The 22727-nt window shown below is 43.2% G+C and overlaps 1 protein-coding gene across 3 annotated transcripts in view; it reads right to left on the minus strand.

Moving 5' to 3' along the window:
- Positions 1 to 552: 552 nt before the first annotated feature.
- Positions 553 to 22727, minus strand: part of USP24 (ubiquitin specific peptidase 24) — a 101413-nt gene continuing 79238 nt past the window's right edge. For 2 of the 3 annotated variants that reach the window (XM_075832678.1, XM_075832677.1), the window contains exons 41-67: positions 20077 to 20221; positions 19633 to 19752; positions 18360 to 18485; positions 17127 to 17225; positions 16433 to 16515; positions 16033 to 16174; positions 14192 to 14311; positions 13868 to 14085; positions 13364 to 13488; positions 13088 to 13229; positions 12611 to 12758; positions 12142 to 12237; positions 11920 to 12023; positions 11473 to 11586; positions 9632 to 9728; positions 9435 to 9551; positions 8651 to 8743; positions 8437 to 8539; positions 5603 to 5718; positions 5400 to 5513; positions 4949 to 5014; positions 4790 to 4853; positions 3966 to 4044; positions 2837 to 2912; positions 2304 to 2390; positions 2019 to 2129; positions 553 to 1070 (exon numbers count right to left, since the gene is read on the minus strand). In XM_075832678.1, coding sequence (XP_075688793.1) covers positions 1008 to 1070; positions 2019 to 2129; positions 2304 to 2390; positions 2837 to 2912; positions 3966 to 4044; positions 4790 to 4853; positions 4949 to 5014; positions 5400 to 5513; positions 5603 to 5718; positions 8437 to 8539; positions 8651 to 8743; positions 9435 to 9551; positions 9632 to 9728; positions 11473 to 11586; positions 11920 to 12023; positions 12142 to 12237; positions 12611 to 12758; positions 13088 to 13229; positions 13364 to 13488; positions 13868 to 14085; positions 14192 to 14311; positions 16033 to 16174; positions 16433 to 16515; positions 17127 to 17225; positions 18360 to 18485; positions 19633 to 19752; positions 20077 to 20221 — 2968 coding nt within the window. In that variant the 3' untranslated portion in view covers positions 553 to 1007. The remainder of the gene's footprint in view (positions 1071 to 2018; positions 2130 to 2303; positions 2391 to 2836; positions 2913 to 3965; positions 4045 to 4789; positions 4854 to 4948; positions 5015 to 5399; positions 5514 to 5602; positions 5719 to 8436; positions 8540 to 8650; positions 8744 to 9434; positions 9552 to 9631; positions 9729 to 11472; positions 11587 to 11919; positions 12024 to 12141; positions 12238 to 12610; positions 12759 to 13087; positions 13230 to 13363; positions 13489 to 13867; positions 14086 to 14191; positions 14312 to 16032; positions 16175 to 16432; positions 16516 to 17126; positions 17226 to 18359; positions 18486 to 19632; positions 19753 to 20076; positions 20222 to 22727) is intronic. The other variant, XM_075832679.1, reaches the window with a different exon arrangement.

Here is a 22727-nt window from a genome sequence, read left to right on the forward strand (position 1 = left end):
GGTGTGCCGAGTACAAATTCTTAACCTATACCCGGGTTGGGACCCTACCTCGAGCACCCAAAGAAACCAGTGCCATCTGAACACAACCATATGTTCTAGAAATCCGTCATGATACAAACTCTTGGACTTTCTTAATGTGATTCCTTAATATTTATCTATAACATATGAGAAGTTCACGTTTGGCTGAATTACCCCTTTAAATCCGATTTTTCCCGCCTTACACTATTGCAGGGGCTGTTAAATGTGCAACTAAATGAATAGGCCGTGAGTTTACATGACTCCTCCCACAAGTGCAGCCCAGGCTTCTGATTGGTTACCTCCACTGTGAATAACTTTAAATGACACGTCAGGCCCGTAACACGTGAGACGATCGGCGGTGCATGGATTCCTATGGCACTGTATAAATTATGGGAGACATTAAATACAAAGTGTCGTTTTCTTCTTCTCTTTAAAAGATCGATTCCAAACTAAATTTGTACAAGGTTAAGTCTCTTACACGTATTTATACATCATTTTAATATTCCTAATATCGAAAGATTAAAAAGTCGCTGAACGCAGTAAAGGTTTTTGTTACACTTTGTATAAAACCAAAAAAAGGGAAATCTCCGCAGCATTACAGAAAAAGCAACAATTTTACATTCACTCCTTTAATGCTCACGAACTTTAAAAAAAAAAAAAAAGGAAAAAAATATCAGCCACTTGCCGGTTTTGTTTCATTTTTCTTTTGTTTCAATAAAATTCGGAGAAAAATACTTTGTATCCGTTGTTTTTTTTTTTCCTTTTTGCAGCAATACGATTAAAGATTTCCTTGTTGCGACCGCTCCAGAATTGGCGGCGATGGGGGTTTTTGCTGTGGTGAAAGTCCTACAGGTCACCGGGGGCGGACGAGTCTCCTGAACACGCGAAGCCGCGGACTCCGGAGGAAATGTCGTGATGAGACTCTTGGGGTCCTCAAAGTGCGTTCGTTTCACAGCGTGGTGAGAATTTCTCGTCTCTTGTACCTGGATTCAGGGATCGACGTCTTCAAGGTCACTTTTTGTGTCTCCGAGGATCATTGGAGAATCCGGGCCCTTAAGAAAAAAATAAAATTTAAAAAATTAAAATTTAAAAAAATACACCCAAAACATTAGCGTAAGCTTCCCCAAAAAATGTTGGAAACCACAATATCAGCAAATTAGCGGCAATCTGAAAAGTACCGAAAAAATGTGGGTGTGGTCTCCAACGAGACATCGTATAGGCACATTTATTAAAATACGTCAAGTTCCGTCTTACAATTTATGATGCAATGGCCCACATTTACTATGGGGTAAGGCCACTAGCCGCGCATCATATGGTGATGACACACGCAGCTAAGTGCCTTTTGCGCACGCAAAACGCATACGGTCTTGCGAATCCGGCCTTATGGTAGCAACAGCGAGACCTCCTGTGGTCCAGAGGAACCGGAGTTTATAGGGTTCTATGTGGATCTAAGTTCGTCTCAGTTGAACCGCGTGAGGTCCCGGTGTAAGGCCGTAATACAGACACTAAAATGCGCCATTATAACAACCGTCAAATGTGGCGGCTATTTTGAGTTGTTTTTTTTCTAGCTCTAATATAGAGGCGAGTGAGATATTGGTGGTGGTGGTTTCTGCAGCGCCCCCTTGAGGTTTTAGTTGCTGCAATGTTGCATTTTTCATCCATTGACTTCAATGTGGACGAGCGGATCAGTAATGAAAACCGCCAGGGCGGGCTCGCTGCTTTCGATGCCGTAGGGTGATGCCATTTCTATAGAAGCAGCTCTGGGGATGCCACAGTCGGAGCTTTGGTTGATGTCCTGTGGTCATGGGGTCACGTGATATGTTGACAGGGTCATCATGGCCAACAACGGGTTAACCGGTAATTGTGCCGCCTTAATAAACATGGCGCGGTTATTTTTTACTGCAATTCCATCATAAAGCTGGCATGATTGCCCCGATAAACCTCGTCCCATCATGCAATTGACTGACCAATCAGCATAGAGCAGGATACGAGCTCCGCACCTGTTGCATACTCCTGTCTCCGTTCTCATTGGCTGGGCTGCTCTCGGAGCCATTGCTGCTGCCGGACTGATCCTTCTCGTTCAGCAGGGCGGTGGCGTAGGCCAAGGTGTCCTGCAGAGAGACGGCCGTTAGTATGTGAACCATATACAATACTGTCACTGACTGCGATCTATATAACACACAGAGCCAATCATCATCCAGAAGAGGGCGCCGCACACAAGAGAACATGTGATTGGTCTATCCCCCATCTGTATGCGGATGTGCCCCGAGCTGCCCGTCCGCTACCTGTGCAGAGATCGTCCGCTGAAAGGTTTTGGCTGTTGACGTCTCATTGGACACGTTGCTCTGCGGCGCCCAGCAGTGCTCCGACATCTGACGGGAGAAAACACAGCAGAGCTTATCGGGGGAAATCACCGCAGCAGCAGCGCCGCTTACAGGGTCTCATACAAGTATCAGCTGTGTGCTCAAAATGGTTTTGATACCATGATAAAAAGTTCTGCAGCTTTCGAATATACTTCTTGTTTTAATGTCTCAACATTCTCTGCTTGCTGTCAGTGAATGGAAGCGTTCTAATTACATTGAAAAACTGTCCTGCTCACACAGCAGATGGGTTTGCTACACTTGTATCCAGTCTAGACGATCCTCTCTAAGCTTTACACAGCAGCACAAATCTGCTGATAGTTTGTTACAATGTATCAGCGGCGCTCCATAGTCTAGAATACATATCTGTAATGTCTCTCGCCAGCTTGGCAGGGAGGATCTCATGGTCAGACTATATATAGCGGCTGTACATTATGGATGAGGATCAGATTACTCACCTTCTTCTGTAACCATTGCACGGCCCAGCTCCAGTGCTGAGAATTATCCTTGAAATATTCCTTAGCAGCAGCGCACCTGTCACCAAAAACAGACAGGGACTAATTGAGGGGCTTCTCCTTATTACACAACACATTTCCATATGCGGTTAGGGCTTATCAAGGTATAAGAGAGGAGGGGGTCACTGTTCGGACTCCTGTTATTGGTGCAGAAAGATGCTGTAAAGATGGGCTTCTTGGTCTGGGGATCCCGATGCTCCTGTGCAGCACACACGAAGGGTCTATTGATTCCAATGGGCAACATGAAAGCACTTCAGTTCCCCTTACATATGATCGCCAGGAGGTCCCAGTAGCAGGTCCCTGCGATCACCGGAACCCTGATCACCTAAAACTGGTGTGGGGCCGGCGCCCAGAGCCTGTGGGGCCGGCGCCCAGAGCCTGTGGGGCCGGCGCCCAGAGCCTGTGGGGCCGGCGCCCAGAGCCTGTGGGGCCGGCGCCCAGAGCCTGTGGGGCCGGCGCCCAGAGCCTGTGGGGCCGGCGCCCAGAGCCTGTGGGGCCGGCGCCCAGAGCCTGTGGGGCCGGCGCCCAGAGCCTGTGGGGCCGGCGCCCAGAGCCTGTGGGGCCGGCGCCCAGAGCCTGTGGGGCCGGCGCCCAGAGCCTGTGGGGCCGGCGCCCAGAGCCTGTGGGGCCGGCGCCCAGAGCCTGTGGGGCCGGCGCACCAGTCATTTAGTTGGTCGCTGTACAACCTCTGTGTGCTGCTGTACAGGCTCAGTCGGACTCAATGTGTACAGAGATATTTTCTTGCCTAGAAGCAAAGCCCTCGTATACCTCCGTACATATGGAACCAGACAGAAATAACCTCCGTATGTCTCCATATGTAATCAGAGACATACAGGAGGTACAGGGGTCATAGATCTCTATGGAAGCCGTATTACTGCCGAGTACAAAACAGAGCCGTAATATGGAAGGGCTCATGCACACAGCGACATTGCAGGCCGTTTTGTATGGAGCTGTAATAGGGCCGCCATGGAGACGTTTACGTCAATGTCCATTTAAATAAAACAATTGGAACTTGAGGAAAATGACGACTCGCCCAAAGAGCTTACAATCTATACAAACACTTCAGACTTACTTCTGGGCCAGAGTGACGAGGAACTTCACGCACTGGTAGCAGCGGCTGCTGTCTATGTGGTTGCTGTGATGCATTAATGCTGAGGAAAGAGAAGAGACAGAGAAGTGGCGTCACACTGGGAGATGAGCTGTAGATCAGTCTTACAACCCCAGACGTCCTTGTGATCCACAACTTTATGATCCTACAATCCGGCATGAGAATAAAACAGTATCAGGATGAACAGGGACCTACGGGACTGCAATACAGGAAATCTGCTGCATTTCTGCACACAGATCGGGCAGCAAGTCTAGAATGCGCTGCAGAGTTGTTACATTGTAATTTGTGAAGACCTCACGCGCTTACATTGCGCTATACTTTGTTGCAGAATTTCGATGTGGATTCCGCTAGCGAAATTCTGCATCAAAAATGCGATGTGTGAATTCGGCCTTCTAGTGGCTCCTGCTCTGGTGCGTCTATGTATTACATGGTTGGCCATTTGTCTGGCCAGAGGCAGCTTCATAGGAGGGTTAGAGAAGCCGATCTGTGGAGATCAGCCGATCGCTGGCTTCTATTTAAAAGGGTTTTATTTTTTTCATGAGACAACCCATATTAAAGCTACATTAATTATAGAGCAACCCTATTAATGGGAATGTGGGTCCCCTAATTAAAAGAATCAACCCCCTCTCCAAGCCCCGTCCAGACTATGTACAGTTATGTTACAGGAAAGGACATTGACATTTGGGATCACAGTGTACGCTTCTATAAACACTGCAGCTCCTCAGCTACAAACATGATGGGGGGCTGATCCGTTCACTACCCCACAATTATAAAAAACGGTGACTCACCCAGCAACCCGTCAGACTCGAATGCAAACTTCAGCCTCTGCAGCTGGATGGGATCTTCAATCACCTTTAGGGAATAAACCAGGAAAAAGTCAGTGATCCACAAAGGACAGGAAGACGGAGAATCCCTCGTGGAGGCTGCGGCCCCCGGCGGCTACGTACCAGTATCTCATGCAGGAGAGTAAACATGTTCTTCAGCTCGTGGGGGGGAGCGGAGTCCAGCTGATTCTGTAGGAAAACGGGTTTGACATACAAATATTAATTTCACTAGATCATATGTAAAGTCAGAGGCGTTGGTGGATTGTACGAGTCATCTAGATGTATCTCCATAGAGGGGTCAGCAACCTTCGGCACGCCAGCGGTTGTGAAACTACAACTCCCAGCATACCCTGACAGCCAAAGGCTTTATTATTGCAGCCTGTCTGTCAGGGAATGCTGGGAATTGTAGTTTAACAGCCGAAGGTTGCGGACACCTGCGACACACACAGCCTCAATGAATGTTATCCCGGAAATCCCTGTTAACAAGCAGTGCGCCCCATGAGTTGGCACATGTTCGGCATTGAAGGGGATTACAAGACTTTGGTTCATTGGTTCTTATGGCTGCGGCACTCACCTTAATGAAGTTCAGAGCGGTGAGAGAGAATCGCTCATTACAGAAGCAGCAATAAACCATCATCTCGATGAGAACACCGAGGGCCCCGGGCAGCTCCCGCATTGCAAACATCACCTACAAAACGACGCAGGCACTGATGAGAACCAAAAAACAAAAGACAACACACAAAAGAAAAAACAACCGCCATATACTCATCCGCCCACCTCCAGCATGTAAGCCTTTCCTTCCTGCATAAACATCAACGTTTCCACCTCTGAATGGAGCGGCAGCAGAGGACCGTGTGTGGTGACGGAAGACTGAAGCTTAAACATCCCAGGGGCTAAAGCAAATGGAAGATCATTTTTATCAATCATGTTGTGGTTATAGAGCAGGTAACGTAACTACCAAAAATATATGAATAAAAAATACATTACTTATCCTGTACTGATCCGAAGTTATATCCTGTATTATACTCCAGAGCTGCACTCACTATTCTGCTGGTGGAGTCACTGTGTACATACATTACATTACTTATCCTGTACTGATCCTGAGTTACATCCTGTATTATACTCCAGAGCTGCACTCACTATTCTGCTGGTGGAGTCACTGTGTACATACATTACATTACTTATCCTGTACTGATCCTGAGTTACATCCTATATTATACTCCAGAGCTGCACTCACTATTCCACCAGCAGAATAATGAGTACAGCTCTGGAGTGTAATACAGGATGTAACTCAGGATCAGTGCAGGATAAGTAATGTAATGTATGTACACAGTGACTCCACCAGCAGAATAGTGAGTGCAGCTCTGGAGTGTAATACAGGATGTAACTCAGGATCAGTGCAGGATAAGTAATGTAATGTATGTACACAGTGACTCCACCAGCAGAACAGTGAGTGCAGCTCTGGAGTATAATACAGGATGTAACTCAGGATCAGTGCAGGATAAGTAATGTATGTACACAGTGACTCCACCAGCAGAATAGTGAGTGCAGCTCTGGAGTATAATACAGGATGTAACTCAGGTTCAGTACAGGATAAATAATGTAATGTATGTACACAGTGACTACAGCAGCAGAATAGTGAGTGCAGCTCTGGAGTATAATACAGGATATAACTCAGGATCAGTACAGGATAAGTAATGTATGTACACAGTGACTCCACCAGCAGAATAGTGAGTGCAGCTCTGGAGTATAATACAGGATGTAACTCAGGATCAGTACAGGATAAGTAATGTAATGTGTGTACACAGTGACTCCACCAGCAGAATAGTGAGTGCAGCTCTGGAGTATAATACTGGATGTAACTCAGGATCAGTACAGGATAAGTAATGTAATGTATGTACACAGTGACTCCACCAGCAGAATAGTGAGTGCCGCTCTGGAGTATAATACTGGATGTAACTCAGGATCAGTACAGGATAAGTAATGTAATGTATGTACACAGTGACTCCACCAGCAGAATAGTGAGTGCAGCTCTGGAGTATAATACAGGATATAACTCCGGATCAGTACAGGATAAGTAATGTAATGTATGTGCACAGTGACCCAACCAGCAGAATAGTGAGTGCAGCTCTGGAGTATAATACAAGATGTAACTCGGGATCAATACAAGATAATAATGTCATGTATGTACACAGTGACTCCACCAGCAGAATAGTGAGTACAGCTCCGGAGTATAATACAGGATGTAACGCAGGATCAGTACAGGATAAGTAATGTAATGTATGTACACAGTGACTCCACCAGCAGAATAGTGAGTGCAGTTCTGGAGTATAATACAGGATGTAACTCAGGATCAGTACAGGATAAGTAATGTAATGTATGTACACAGTGACTCCACCAGCAGAATAGTGAGTGCAGCTCTGGAGTGTAATACAGGATGTAACTCAGGATCAGTGCAGGATAAGTAATGTAATGTATGTACACAGTGACTCCACCAGCAGAACAGTGAGTGCAGCTCTGGAGTATAATACAGGATGTAACTCAGGATCAGTGCAGGATAAGTAATGTATGTACACAGTGACTCCACCAGCAGAATAGTGAGTGCAGCTCTGGAGTATAATACAGGATGTAACTCAGGTTCAGTACAGGATAAATAATGTAATGTATGTACACAGTGACTACAGCAGCAGAATAGTGAGTGCAGCTCTGGAGTATAATACAGGATATAACTCAGGATCAGTACAGGATAAGTAATGTATGTACACAGTGACTCCACCAGCAGAATAGTGAGTGCAGCTCTGGAGTATAATACAGGATGTAACTCAGGATCAGTACAGGATAAGTAATGTAATGTGTGTACACAGTGACTCCACCAGCAGAATAGTGAGTGCAGCTCTGGAGTATAATACTGGATGTAACTCAGGATCAGTACAGGATAAGTAATGTAATGTATGTACACAGTGACTCCACCAGCAGAATAGTGAGTGCCGCTCTGGAGTATAATACTGGATGTAACTCAGGATCAGTACAGGATAAGTAATGTAATGTATGTACACAGTGACTCCACCAGCAGAATAGTGAGTGCAGCTCTGGAGTATAATACAGGATATAACTCCGGATCAGTACAGGATAAGTAATGTAATGTATGTGCACAGTGACCCAACCAGCAGAATAGTGAGTGCAGCTCTGGAGTATAATACAAGATGTAACTCGGGATCAATACAAGATAATAATGTCATGTATGTACACAGTGACTCCACCAGCAGAATAGTGAGTACAGCTCCGGAGTATAATACAGGATGTAACGCAGGATCAGTACAGGATAAGTAATGTAATGTATGTACACAGTGACTCCACCAGCAGAATAGTGAGTGCAGCTCTGGAGTATAATACAGGATGTAACTCAGGATCAGTACAGGATAAGTAATGTATGTACACAGTGACTCCACCAGCAGAATAGTGATTGCAGCTCTGGAGTATAATACAGGATGTAACTCAGGATCACTGCAGGATAAGTAATGTAATGTACGAACATTGACACACAATTTATTCTGGAGATTATATGGATATATAAGCTTTAAAATTGTGCTCTGAATGTGAACATTTGTTACCTATGATCCGATGGGGAGAAATGTCAGAATATAGAACCAGCAGGGCTATTGTATTGTGCAGGAATCCAAACTCCCGAGCTTGTGCAGAGTTCCACCGGCGATTCTGGGAATACACGTAATCAATATATCAGGAGGAAATCGTTCATTATACTACGTGGAATAATGGATAAGGTATGCAGCCACTGTATGAAGAAATATAACAGCATTTGGTTACCTGGTTGCTCTTGCGATTTGGGCCGAGCAGGAAGTTGATGAAATGTCGCAGAGCTGAATACTTTAATAGAAGCTCGACAGCTCGCACTCCCTGCTGAAGGTGGGAGAATTATAGATTAGACTCTTACAACAATTACATTCAAATGTACAGATTTAAAGGGGGAGTCTCATGAGATGTCCGGCAACCCCCGGAACCAGCAGGCTAGCCACGGTCTTTAACCCCTCAATGACCACGCCTGTTTGGCCCATTAGTTTTAGACTTCTAATATACTATACTTCTGTATGCGAATACATTGTCTTTTATTGTTCATCATGTTTCCTATCAGGCTATGTGTAACACTCCTAGGTCCTCAGGGCTGACAGTATGCCGGTTTCTCAGTTATTGATCGCAGCAACGGATCAAGGGGGCTTGGGGGACCCCTTTGATTATGCATCGGTTACAACTGACCACTGCAATTAAAAGTTTAGACAGCCGAGATGAGTTTGTCCAATCATGACTGTTACTTTGGGAGCCAAGCTGTCAGACAGTCCCTTAATGATACCTGTCAAAAAACATACTGCATGCCGACAAAGGGTTAATGGGAGGAAGAGGCTTCTCTAGAGATGACCCCCTTCCCCCAATTACCTCAAAATGGGGCATTTTCAAATGGAACCTCTTTAGGTATTGGATCCTGTATAGAACCCTATACGTTGACTGCTTATGGTGTGATCTGGGCTGTAGCGTGCACGTACTTGTAGTCCAGTGGTGCTAACATGCGGAGAGCCCCCCGGCTTTTACAATTTACCTTTTGCACGAAGTTGTTGAAGAGGAAGAAGTACTGAGCGCAGTTCTTGCAGTTGTCTGGAACATCCTTTTCCAGCAGACTGAGCAGCATCTCTATCAGCAGGTGGACTCTATTAACCTGGGGCATCACATACAGACATTAGGGAGGAGTTTAGGGGCTATAGCGCCCCCCACAGTGCATATAATGCAACTCGTTACCTTGTCTCTGTGAAGTAAGGCGCCATCTAGTGTCTTTTCTAGAATAGTGGCCACGGCACATCTGACCTCTCGGACACAGCACTCCAGAAGAAAGACCCTGTCAGGAATAAAACATGAATATCAGGAGCGAATATTATATTCATTGCACAAAATTCATACAACCCTACACATATGTGTGTGTGTATATATTATATATATACACACATACATAACGCATATACACGCACATATTATACACACACCTACGTAACACGCTGTCTGTCTGCGGTCACCACTAGGGGGTGCTGTATACATTGAATTCAATATTAACCCCTTAGTGACCACTAATACGCCTTTTTACGTCGGTCACTAATGGGCTTTAGGCTAGGCTGACGCCTTTTCACGTCAGCCTAGTCTAAGTCCTGCATGGGTCTCCCGTGCAGGCAGGAGCCGGGGCTCTGCTGTCTGATGACAGCTGAGCTCCTGCTCCAACGCCCGCGATCGAAGTTTACTTCGATCGCGGCCGTTTAACCCGTTAAATGCCGCCGTCAATAGCGACCGCGGCATTTAACTTTGTTTACAGAGGGAGTGAGCTCCCTCTGTCACCCATCGGCGGCCCGCGAATTAAATCGCGGGTCTCCGATGGGGTGTCATGGCAGCCGGGGGCTTGATAAAAGCCCCCAGGTCTGCCCTGGACATATTCCTGTTAGGACGCGCCGGAGGCACGTCCTAACAGATTGCCTGTCAGATTTACACTGACAGGCAATAATGCTCTGGTATACGAAGTATACCAGAGCATTATAGCAGCGATCGGAAGATCGCACAGTAAAGTCCCCTAGTGGGACTAATAAAATCAGTCATCAAAGTGAAATAAAGATTATTAATAAAAAGTACAGTAAAAAAATAAATAAAACCATTTTTTTCCATAAAAAGTGGTTTTATTTAGTAAAAGTGTAAAAAAAAAAAAAAAAGTACACATATGTGGTATCGCCGCGACCGTAATGACTCCATTAATAAAGTTAATATGTCATTTAAACCGCAAAGTGAACATCGTAAAAAAAAACGCAAAAAACCATGGCGAAATTGCAATTTTTTTCCATTGCCCCCCAAAAAAGTCATAATAAAAATGAATCAATAAGTCCCATGCACCCCAAAACAGTACCATTCAAAACTACGTCTTGTCCCGCAGAAAACAAGCCCAAAAAATCACTACATTGATGGAAAAATAAAAAAATGACGGCTCTTGGAAAGCGACGAGGCAAAAACAAATAATTTTAGTTCAAAAGTGTTTTTATTGTGCAAAAGTCGTAAAACATAAAAAAACCTCTACATATGTGGTATCGCCGTAATCGTACCGACCCATAGAATAAAGGTAACATGTTATTTACGTCGCATAGTGAACGGCGTCAATTTAAAAACGCATAGAACAATGGCGGAATTTCAGTTTTTTTTATAATCCCCCCCCAAAAAGGTTAATAAAAGTTAATATAAAAATTATATGTACCCAAAAATGGTGCTATTAAAAAGCACAACTAATCCCGCAAAAAACAAGTCCTCATACAGCTATGTAGACGAAAAAATAAAAACGTTATAGCTCTTTGAATGCGACTATAGAAAAACGAATAAAATAGCTTGGTCATTAGGGCCTAAAATGGGCTGGTCACTAAGGGGTTAAACACAATGTGCAGTGAGCTCCCCCTAGTGGCGGCTAATGACATCAAGAATGTGATCTTTGAAATTCATGTCTAGGCAGCAGATTTGGCGCTCTGTATCAGAGCTCTGCAATTTTAAATTAACTGGCACATAATTTTGGATCTAAAAACAATATAACGATAAAAGGTGGAGGTTGACTTTAAGCTTACTTGACCAGTTCCCTGCCTTCTGATCCGACAAAGTATTCCACAAGCCACTGGCAGGCTTCACAGCTCTTAGAAAGCAAAGCCTCGATGGTCGCGATCCATTCCTCAGTGTCAACCCTGCAACAAAACACACCGGATGCTGTATGATACTAAAGATAGGTGGCCATACAGGTAAGTAGAACTGAATGCTTAATGTTATGTGGATTGTTTCTGACTGATGAAAATTTCTCCTATTGGTCAATACAGATTGGGGACTGAACATTTTCATTGTCCTGATAAACCAAGTTAGATTTTTTATTTTTTATTTTCTGTAAATAAAGCTGAATCGTTGTAAAATAAGAAGTTCTGCAACTTTCCAATACGATTTCTGCTTGCTGTCAGTGAAGGGAAACATTCTGTTTTACATTCAGTGATTCCATTACTAGAGGGAGGTGGGGTCCGATTCCTTACCTGAGTTTCCGCTTTGTCCGCAGGTAGGTGTGAAAGAGGAACTGGATGGCCAGCTGTACACTAACTTTGGCCATGGATGAGTAGTTTGGATGCTTGAGTTTAGTCTATAGGGATACATGAAATAGAGAATCAATCATGAACCACGCCCCCTGCTGGCAAATCTGTGTAAGTACAAGACGTCATCAGTCTTGTTCTCTCCTTCTCACATCATGAACTACTTACTGCGTTCACCGACGCCAGAGAGAGCACAAAGCTGAAATAGTCGCTGTTGTAAACGTCCCGGTTCTTCATAAACTTCAAATTTTCATCTCTTACCATCTGAAAATGAAGAGGAAAAGTTCAGAGCTTTACAAATAATAAATTGAATGCAAGAACTAGAAAGTTTCGATGAATAATAGACTTCTAAGACGACATGCGCTGCAGGTAACTGCTAATATCAGGTGCATGTGAGGTGCATGTGAGGTCCCGCAGCCCCACAGGAATCCTCCGCCAGTGTCAAGAGGGTTCAGGGTGCTTCACCAAGCAACGCCGGCCGCCCCTCCCCCATATTATCAGCATTATTTTTTATTTGATGGTGCTTTAACCGGTCACTGTGTCACATGGCATTTCTGCTCTTTAATTTGGGTTTTAGCACAAGTCCAGGATACCCACATAAAACGTCAGACACCCCAGAAGTTTCACAGCGCTGTACCTGGTATATCCTGAGCGGCATCTTCTCCACAAACAGACCTTTCTTCTCCCCCTTTCTCACCAGCTTAGTTAATATAGAGAGTCGGTCATTGGTTCGATGAGGCCGAGGAGAGGATTGGGGCGAGACGTCTGGAGAGGACGGCGCAGATCTAGAGAGCAGGACATCAGATGATAAGAATTTCACTACTTTATAAAATAAAAAAATTCCTATAATCCGTTCTAGAACTGCAATACAATGTGGAATTCCCAAAGACCCGAAGCGGAAGACGGAGCAGAGATCAACAACGTTGTATTCACATCAGTCCCCGTCCCCAGGAGCTTACACTCTATATTGTACACATAATGAAAACATTCAAACTCCATGCAGGTGTTGCCTCTGGTTGGATTTGAACTCAGGACCTCAGCGCTGCAAGACTACGGAGCTGCCCGGAATTTACACCAGCACAAAGGCACAAACTGCATGATGTGAAACACTCACAGAGTGAGATCCTCGGCCTCCTGGCGCACAACGCTGACTCTGCTCTTCTTTGGTAAAACCGGAGAGTTCTGGTCAGACACGCGTTGGTAGAAGAGCATGTAGGCGTTCCAGTACCGCCGACGCACATCCGGGTATGGGTTGGCTGTGCAGAAGAAAGGCCTGAGTCAGTAAATATACGTGCCTGCCATATTACCAACCTAGAAAAATATGCAAGAGGGATGGGTAACGCTACTAGTTTTCAGTGGTGCTGCAGGTGGGAATGGGGAGATCACTCACATTGATCGTAGACTTTCGGTCTGTACTCGCCGCCGAAGCATTCGTACTCGATGGTCTCATCATTGAGGTCAAACTCTTCCACCACGGTGTCATTGAACTTAAACCATTTGCTTTTCCCACAGCTCCTGCACCAGAACACAAGTAGTGATGAGACGCTGATGGGGGGGGGGGGGGGGGGTCGTGTAATTCCTGTACCAGTTAAAGGGGTTTTCTAGCCAATAAAAATTGATGGCCTATCCCAATAGCGGATGGGTCAGGTCCTACTAACGGAACCCGGCGGGTCAGCGGTTTTGAAGGAGCAGCAGCCCTCACACGAGCGCTGCTGACCCTTAATTTTTTTCTTGCTCACTGCGAATCTTCGACATGCATTTATCAGCGAGTCACAGGTATTGCAGCCTTCTCTCCCGTAGAAGTGACCCATCAGCTATTGATGGCCTATCCTGAGAATAGGCCATACATTTTTATTGGCTGGAAAACCCCTTTAATGGTCTTGTGCTGAATTACCTGCGATCTTTAATGAAGGAGTAATAGTGCCCGGCGTGAGCCTGACCGCTGTGCACAATCACACCAACCAGCTCGTAGTTTTCTGTTGGAGCCACTTTCTTTCTTGGGGATCCTCCGCTGGGGTCTGAATGTCTCCCGTTGTCTCCCACCTCCGAGGAGGAGTCCTGACGAGCCATGCCAGATACTGTGTACGGCTCCATATTCAGCATCCAAGGGAACTAGGAAAAGTAGAGGAAGCAAGAGAAAGACGTGTACAGTCAACGCAATCCTTCAACTTTAGCTATATTCATTAGTCCAACAGTCAGGACCCCCCAATATCTTTACCTTGATCTGCTCATCATATTTAATGGAACGTCCACTTTCCCAGTCAAATCCAAACCTCATCAAATGGATGACCAGGACACTGGGCAAAGACTTGATGCACGTCCTCTTTACGGTCGTCCTCTGAAGGAAAAGAAAATGTTAAAGCTCCAGATGGCGGAAAAAGTAAAAATTACATTTAATTGACTTTACACTTAAAGTCAAAAACACAAATGACCATTAACGCATGAGCAGCTACGATTCTGTTGGCGGATGTTGGAAACGGTCAGCAAGCAGTGAACACCCCCTATTAGCTTAGCTGAGCTCCTATAATGCAATGGTCAGTTCAATTTGCTTACATCAGATGAATGTACAGTGCCTGGGGTATAAGGAAGGTTTCCCAGAATGCAAATCACTAGAGCAATTTCTGTGCAGACACTGAATAAGCAGAGGATGATGAAAATGTCAGTGCTGAAGCCAGCAGGATTTTTAATGCAGCTCTGGAGTATAATACTGGATGTAACTCAGGATCAGTAATGTAATGTATGTACACAGTGACTCCACCAGCAGAATAGTGAGTGCAGCTCTGGAGTACAATACAGGATGTAACTCAGGATCAGTACAGGATATGTAATGTAATGTATGTACACAGTGACTCCACCAGCAGAATAGTGAGTGCAGCTCTGGAGTATAATACAGGATGTAACTCAGGATCAGTACAGGATAAGTAATGTAATGTATGTACACAGTGACTCCACCAGCAGAATAGTGAGTGCAGCTCTGGAGTATAATACAGGATGTAACTCTGGGTCAGTACAGGATAAGTAATGTACCCAGTGACTCCACCAGCAGAATAGTGAGTGCAGCTCTGGAGTATAATACAGGATGTAACTCAGGATAAGTACAGGATAAGTAATGCAATGTATGTACACAGTGACTCCACCAGCAGAATAGTGAGTGCAGCTCTGGAGTATAATACAGGATGTAACTCAGGATCAGTACAGGATAAGTAATGCAATGTATGTACACAGTGACTCCACCAGCAGAATAGTGAGTGCAGCTCTGGAGTATAATACAGGATGTATCTCAGGATCAGTACAGGATAAGTAATGTATGTACACAGTGACACCACCAGCAGAATAGTGAGTGCAGCTCTGGAGTATAATACAGGATATAACTCAGGATCAGTACAGGATAAGTAATGTAATGTGTGTACACAGTGACTCCACCAGCAGAATAGTGAGTGCAGCTCTGGAATATAATACAGTATGTAACTCCGGATCAGTACAGGATAAGTAATGTATGTACACAGTGACTCCACCAGCAGAATAGTGAGTGCAGCTCTGGAGTATAATACAGGATGTAACTCAGGATCAGTACAGGATAAGTAATGTAATGTATGTGCACAGTGACTCCACCAGCAGAATAGTGAGTGCAGCTCTGGAGTATAATACAGGATGTATCTCAGGATCAGTACAGGATAAGTAATGTATGTACACAGTGACACCACCAGCAGAATAGTGAGTGCAGCTCTGGAGTATAATACAGGATATAACTCAGGATCAGTACAGGATAAGTAATGTAATGTGTGTACACAGTGACTCCACCAGCAGAATAGTGAGTGCAGCTCTGGAATATAATACAGTATGTAACTCCGGATCAGTACAGGATAAGTAATGTATGTACACAGTGACTCCACCAGCAGAATAGTGAGTGCAGCTCTGGAGTATAATACAGGATGTAACTCAGGATCAGTACAGGATAAGTAATGTAATTAATTAATAAATAAATAGAGTTGCTCATCTTTTTATGCAGACCTCATTCAATACAAATAAATGTATTACTGTAGCGTCCCCCACACTCACCTTTTCCTTGCACTTTTCACAGTAATATGCATTGCTCCCCTCCAGCACCTCTCCCCTCACAAACTGATCGAGGGAAATTTCAAGGCTCTGGCAGGAGGTCACCCCTAAATTCAGAGCCATAAATGCTTCCTCTCGCTCATATCTGGAAAATACATTTCTAGATTAGAACACAAAGTTAAAGCAGGAAACCCATAACATTACAGAGGGTGAAATTCTCACATGGCAGGATGTTGGTGGTTGTAAGCAGAGAACATGTCAAATCTGTTTCTATAGTAAAACCTGTGTGTTCTGTACGAGCCACTCAATCAAATTACATTGTACAATAAAATAAAGTTATCTCTGAAGGGACGACACAATCGTACTCTATAACCGGTATGTAATGTCTGGTCCCAGCACTCACCTGTGGGGACAATCCTTACAGATCTTTTGGTCAGAGTAGATCCCTTGGAAGGTGTTCTTGAAGAGCTGATCTCGCCCCATTTTCTGTGGATGGAGGACAAAACATAAGACTTAATTTAATATAATCTCGACAGGGTTGTCACATGGGGATTGCCCCTTTCCCAAAGCAGCTCTCCAAATGGTGACTCCTTATCTCTACGGGAAGCTGCTGGTGCACATATACAATGGGTGACCACGAATGCCCAGAATCCTCCAGGGTTAGAGAGGCTATTTGCAGCAGCTTTTCGCTCTGGCATATAGAAAGAGGTGGCTTGAGGGAGTCCCTATGATGTCTGTATGCCCTAATGGGGGGATATAGATATCATATGTCCAATGTTTACGCTGGCCATACACAGTAAGATAAGATTATCGGCACTAAGACATCCCCCGAACTCAGACCCTTTCTCGACCAGGGTGCTTACTGAATGACCCTTTAATTTTCTAAGAGAAATGGAAAGTTCATAGAACTGCAAATATATCGGACTTCAGACTGGAAACTCCTTCTCTAGAATCCCTTCATCATTAGGGTCAGTTTTGTAAAGTATCAGTCCGTTGGTGGCCGACCCGATGGTAATCGAGAGAACAAGATCATATTTCACGGGGGAAAAAATGGCAATGTTGTTGTTGTGTTGAGTTTTTAGGAACACTTTCTGTACCTTTAGATATTCATCCATCTGATCTATGAGGCTTGTGAAGAATTCGTAGGCATCCTGCTGCTCTCGGACATACAACTCTTTATTCCACATCTTGAAGATCTAAAGATTGTGATCAGCAGATTAGAATAATACATAAAAAACCTCCACAATATAAAACGGGCGGAACAACATTATTGATTCCCAACCAATCAGCTCCTGTATCTGGATTATTTTGATTTTACTGTTATGTGAATAGAGCCCGGCAGAAGGCACAGCAGCTCCCCCCTCCCCATTATAGGCATTCATAACCTACTGATTGGATATCCCATACAAGTCTGATCACTGGGGGGGGTCTGACAGCTAAGACTCCTCTAATCGGGAGAATGGGGGGTGCCCAGTCCCCGGTGGATTGGTGGCTGCGCATGCATTGTCCTTTATAGTCTATGGGAGATCTGGAAGCAGCCAATTGAGCATGCTCAGCTGTTTCTGCATCTCCCACACACGATCACGGAGATCAGGCATACCATTATCGTTATCAAAGTAGTCCCATCTATTGATATATCAGATCTGTCATGAAGTGCCATAAATGTCGCAGAAAATCCCCTTGAACTGTCACGTCCTGGATATTGAGGCACGGCCATGCGATAATGCCATGTTATATAACAGGAGAACTTGCATCAGAATGACACAAGAGTTTATAAAATGACGGTGATGTATGATAAATGCCACAAACAAAAACGACCTAGATAAAATCTGCGCCACAAATACTTTCCCTTACGGTTTTGTACTTATTTTGCATTAATTGAGTTTTTCTCCTTCATTCATTTGTAAAGATAAACCCAGAATTCTGCTGTTTTCCAGAGCGTTGTGTATCGTGTGAGATCAGCCGGCATTTACATAGAAGATAAGCGGTGAGGTCACATATCTGACAGCAGGGTGGAGCTAAACTGCTGTCTGTTTCCAAGGGCAACCAGCTCTGGATGTGAATGGAGCAAATAACTTGAAGGCACTCAAAACTGATACAATAAAACGTAAAGCAAACTTTATGCAAAGTCACTCAACTTGTTAAATAGACGTACGCTATGTAATGATGTGGAAAGCGAAATTATATTATAAATAAAGCGGCAACATGCGTCTGCTCTAAAATCGGAATCATCAATTACACAAGAAAAGGACGGGCTGAAAACGTAAAGGACGACCTCGTCTCTCTTCATAAGAACAACCGGCATCAATCATAAATGTACAGCTTCCCACCTTCCAGAAGTTCTCCGGGACGTAGTACTGCAGTTTGCTTTCCATCAAATGGCCAAACAAAGACTGGACCTGGTAGAAGACGCTGTCGTCCGTATTGTCCGTTTCATCCTCCATGCAGAGCAATGCCTGTATAACAGAACGAGGACCCATGAGGCCAAATAATGCAGCAATTCAGGATCATACGGGAGACGTGACATAACAGATGAATGAATGCATTGCCAGTCCTACATGTGACCATTGTCCTTTTGCGCTGGAACCTATGGAGGGGGTCGGTGCCAGAAGCAGGAGGCTACGTACACTGTATAGCGGCCGTGCTGGGTTACTGCAGCTCTGCTCCTATTCACTTGAATACTGCAGCACGGCCGCTATACTGTGACCAGAGCCATCGGCTTCTGGCACCGACCCCTGCATAGCTTCCAGCACCCCGAGACTGCAGCAACAGCTCATTGATGCGGGGTCCGGGTGTCAGACCTTCACAATCATATACTGATCATCTATCCTTTGGATAGGTCATCAGTATGAAAAACCGCCTATGCCTGGACAACCCCTTTAAGTGCCAGGAGGTCGGATATGAGTATATGCCATACACATTAGTGAACTACTGCAGATAATGGGAAGCTGGAAGTATCGGAGATAGCGGTGGCAAAATGGATTTTCATAGGAGTAGTTGTAGGACCTGGGAAAAAATCATCTGAGAATGGCAAAACCTGAACCCCTATACAGGTCTGTACTTGCAGTAGCGGTGCCGCACCGTATGTCCATGTGTGAAACAGACCAGAAAATAAGTACGCACCGTCATGTATTAACTACCATCTTCTAACGGGTCTCACGTATTGGTGGAGGTCCAGGCACTGAGACCCACACGATCGAGAAGGGGCTGTACACACTTTACAGCAGCATGATTTATTCAGTTATACTGGCCTCTCCCCGCTTCAAAACAGCGAAATATCACCTATATCTTTTTCCCAATTAAAACCGTATAGTGACACATTATAGATTTTTGTATTCTATTTTCTGTACATGATCATGAGTGCGGCCATCTTGCCTGAACTGCTACTCTGAGTGAACAGCAGTTCAGAGATTTGCTTTACAGCAGTCACATGTACAGAGAAAACCTCAGTCAGAAAATGACTCCTATGGGAGAGTGTTGTGGGCATGCTTGGTGACCTATGCAGGGAGTGGGAGGAGGGGACCATAAACGAATGTCAATAATGTGATTTTGTAATTCAGAAGCATAACACAATATAATATAGATTTTTAGCGATTACCGGACCTCAGGAAGACCTGGCTGCATATACAGCTGCTGAAAGACGGCGTTCATGTAGCAGGTGGCTCCTCCATTCTTAAGACCAACAAACCCAGAATTGGACCTACTGTCGACCGGTGGCAGAAACTGGAACATAGAAAGAAAGTTACATAATATAAATGAGTATTACCGACAGGCTCCATTAAACGGGTTATCTCACCAGAGACAACCCCTTCAGGAAAGAAGCTGCAGCGGTGATCAGATGATCGCCGCCTGTCACATTCCATGCACCCCCCCCCCCCAAAAAACGGAGCATTTTGCTGCAGGAAGCTCTTACAGAGCGGTTCTCTGCTCTGGCTTATAGGGAGGACGCCCTCATAGATGTCCATGCGACCTAAAAGGCTTGTATATGGATATATGAGACGATCCCTCTTATATGAAGCATGACCGCTCAGCTCCACCTCTACTCACATCAAACTCCTTGGAGAGCGCAGGATCAGGCTGATGGTGCATCGACAGCAGCTCCTCGGTGATCAGTTGTAGATTGGCGAGAGAACTCTCTGCAAGCATCACCAGCACCTCATACGCTGCCAGCCGACTGCTCACCGAGCTGCACCTGAAGAGAAACCACACGAGGATATAGAATATACAACACAAGCAATGATCAAATATCAAGAGGTGCAGAACAAACTAAAGTAATGCTGCAAATATTAAACTAAGAAGATATATTAATAGATATAGGGGCAGTATTATAGTAGTTATATTCTTGTATATAGGGGGCAGTATTATAGTAGTTATATTCTTGTATATAGGGGGCAGTATTATAGTAGTTATATTCTTGTATATAGGGGGCAGTATTATAGTAGTTATATTCTTGTATATAGGGGCAGTATTATAGTAGTTATATTCTTGTATATAGGGGCAGTATTATAGTAGTTATATTCTTGTATATAGGGGCAGTATTATAGTAGTTATATTCGTGTATATAGGGGCAGTATTATAGTAGTTATATTCTTGTATATAGGGGCAGTATTATAGTAGTTATATTCTTGTATATAGGGGCAGTAATATAGTAGTTATATTCTTGTATATAGGGGGCAGTATTATAGTAGTTATATTCTTGTATATAGGGGGCAGTATTATAGTAGTTATATTCTTGTATATAGGGGCAGTATTATAGTAGTTATATTCTTGTATATAGGAGCAGTATTATAGTAGTTATATTCTTGTATATAGGGGCAGTATTATAGTAGTTATATTCTTGTATATAGGGGGCAGTATTATAGTAGTTATATTCTTGTATATAGGGGGCAGTATTATAGTAGTTATATTCTTGTATATAGGGGCAGTATTATAGTAGTTATATTCTTGTATATAGGGGCAGTATTATAGTAGTTATATTCTTGTATATAGGGGCAGTATTATAGTAGTTATATTCGTGTGTATATAGGGGCAGTATTATAGTAGTTATATTCTTGTATATAGGGGCAGTATTATAGTAGTTATATTCTTGTATATAGGGGCAGTAATATAGTAGTTATATTCTTGTATATAGGGGGCAGTATTATAGTAGTTATATTCTTGTATATAGGGGGCAGTATTATAGTAGTTATATTCTTGTATATAGGGGCAGTATTATAGTAGTTATATTCTTGTATATAGGAGCAGTATTATAGTAGTTATATTCTTGTATATAGGAGGCAGTATTATAGTAGTTATATTCTTGTACATAGGGGGCAGTATTATAGTAGTTATATTCTTGTACATAGGGGGCAGTATTATAGTAGTTATATTCTTGTATATAGGGGGCAGTATCATAGTAGTTATATTCTTGTATATAGGAGGCAGTATTATAGTAGTTATATTCTTGTATATAGGGGGCAGTATCATAGTAGTTATATTCTTGTATATAGGGGCAGTATTATAGTAGTTATATTCTTGTATATAGGGGCAGTATTATAGTAGTTATATTCTTGTATATAGGGGGCAGTATTATAGTAGTTATATTCTTGTATATAGGGGCAGTATTATAGTAGTTATATTCTTGTATATAGGGGCAGTATTATAGTAGTTATATTCTTGTATATAGGGGGCAGTATTATAGTAGTTATATTCTTGTATATAGGAGCAGTATTATAGTAGTTATATTCTTGTATATAGGGGCAGTATTATAGTAGTTATATTCTTGTACATAGGGGGCAGTATTATAGTAGGTATATTCTTGTATATAGGGGGCAGTATTATAGTAGTTATATTCTTGTATATAGGGGCAGTATTATAGTAGTTATATTCTTGTATATAGGGGGCAGTATTATAGTAGTTATATTCTTGTATATAGAGGCAGTATTATAGTAGTTATATTCTTGTATATAGGGGCAGTATTATAGTAGTTATATTATTCTGCATAGGGGGCAGTAGTATAGTAGTTATATTCTTGTATATAGGGAGCAGTATTATAGTAGTTATATTCTTGTATATAGGGGCAGTATTATAGTAGTTATATTCTTGTATATAGGGGCAGTATTATAGTAGTTATATTCTTGTATATAGGGGCAGTATTATAGTAGTTAGATTATTCTGCATAGGGGGCAGTAGTATAGTAGTTATATTCTTGTATATAGGGAGCAGTATTATAGTAGTTATATTCTTGTATATAGGAGGCAGTATTATAGTAGTTATATTCTTGTATATAGGGGCAGTAATATAGTAGTTATATTCTTGTATATAGGAGCAGTATTATAGTAGTTATATTCTTGTATATAGTGGCAGTATTATAGTAGTTATATTCTTGTATATAGGAGCAGTATTATAGTAGTTATATTCTTGTATATAGGAGGCAGTATTATAGTAGTTATATTCTTGTATATAGGAGCAGTATTATAGTAGTTATATTCTTGTATATAGGAGCAGTATTATAGTAGTTATATTCTTGTATATAGGAGCAGTATTATAGTAGTTATATTCTTGTATATAGGAGCAGTATTATAGTAGTTATATTCTTGTATATAGGAGCAGTATTATAGTAGTTATATTCTTGTATATAGGGGGCAGTATTATAGTAGTTATATTCTTGTATATAGGGGGCAGTATTATAGTAGTTATATTCTTGTATATACAGAGCA

The sequence above is a fragment of the Rhinoderma darwinii genome, chromosome 7, assembly GCF_050947455.1.
Source record: "Rhinoderma darwinii isolate aRhiDar2 chromosome 7, aRhiDar2.hap1, whole genome shotgun sequence".
In the NCBI taxonomy this organism is placed as follows: Eukaryota; Metazoa; Chordata; class Amphibia; order Anura; family Rhinodermatidae; genus Rhinoderma; species Rhinoderma darwinii.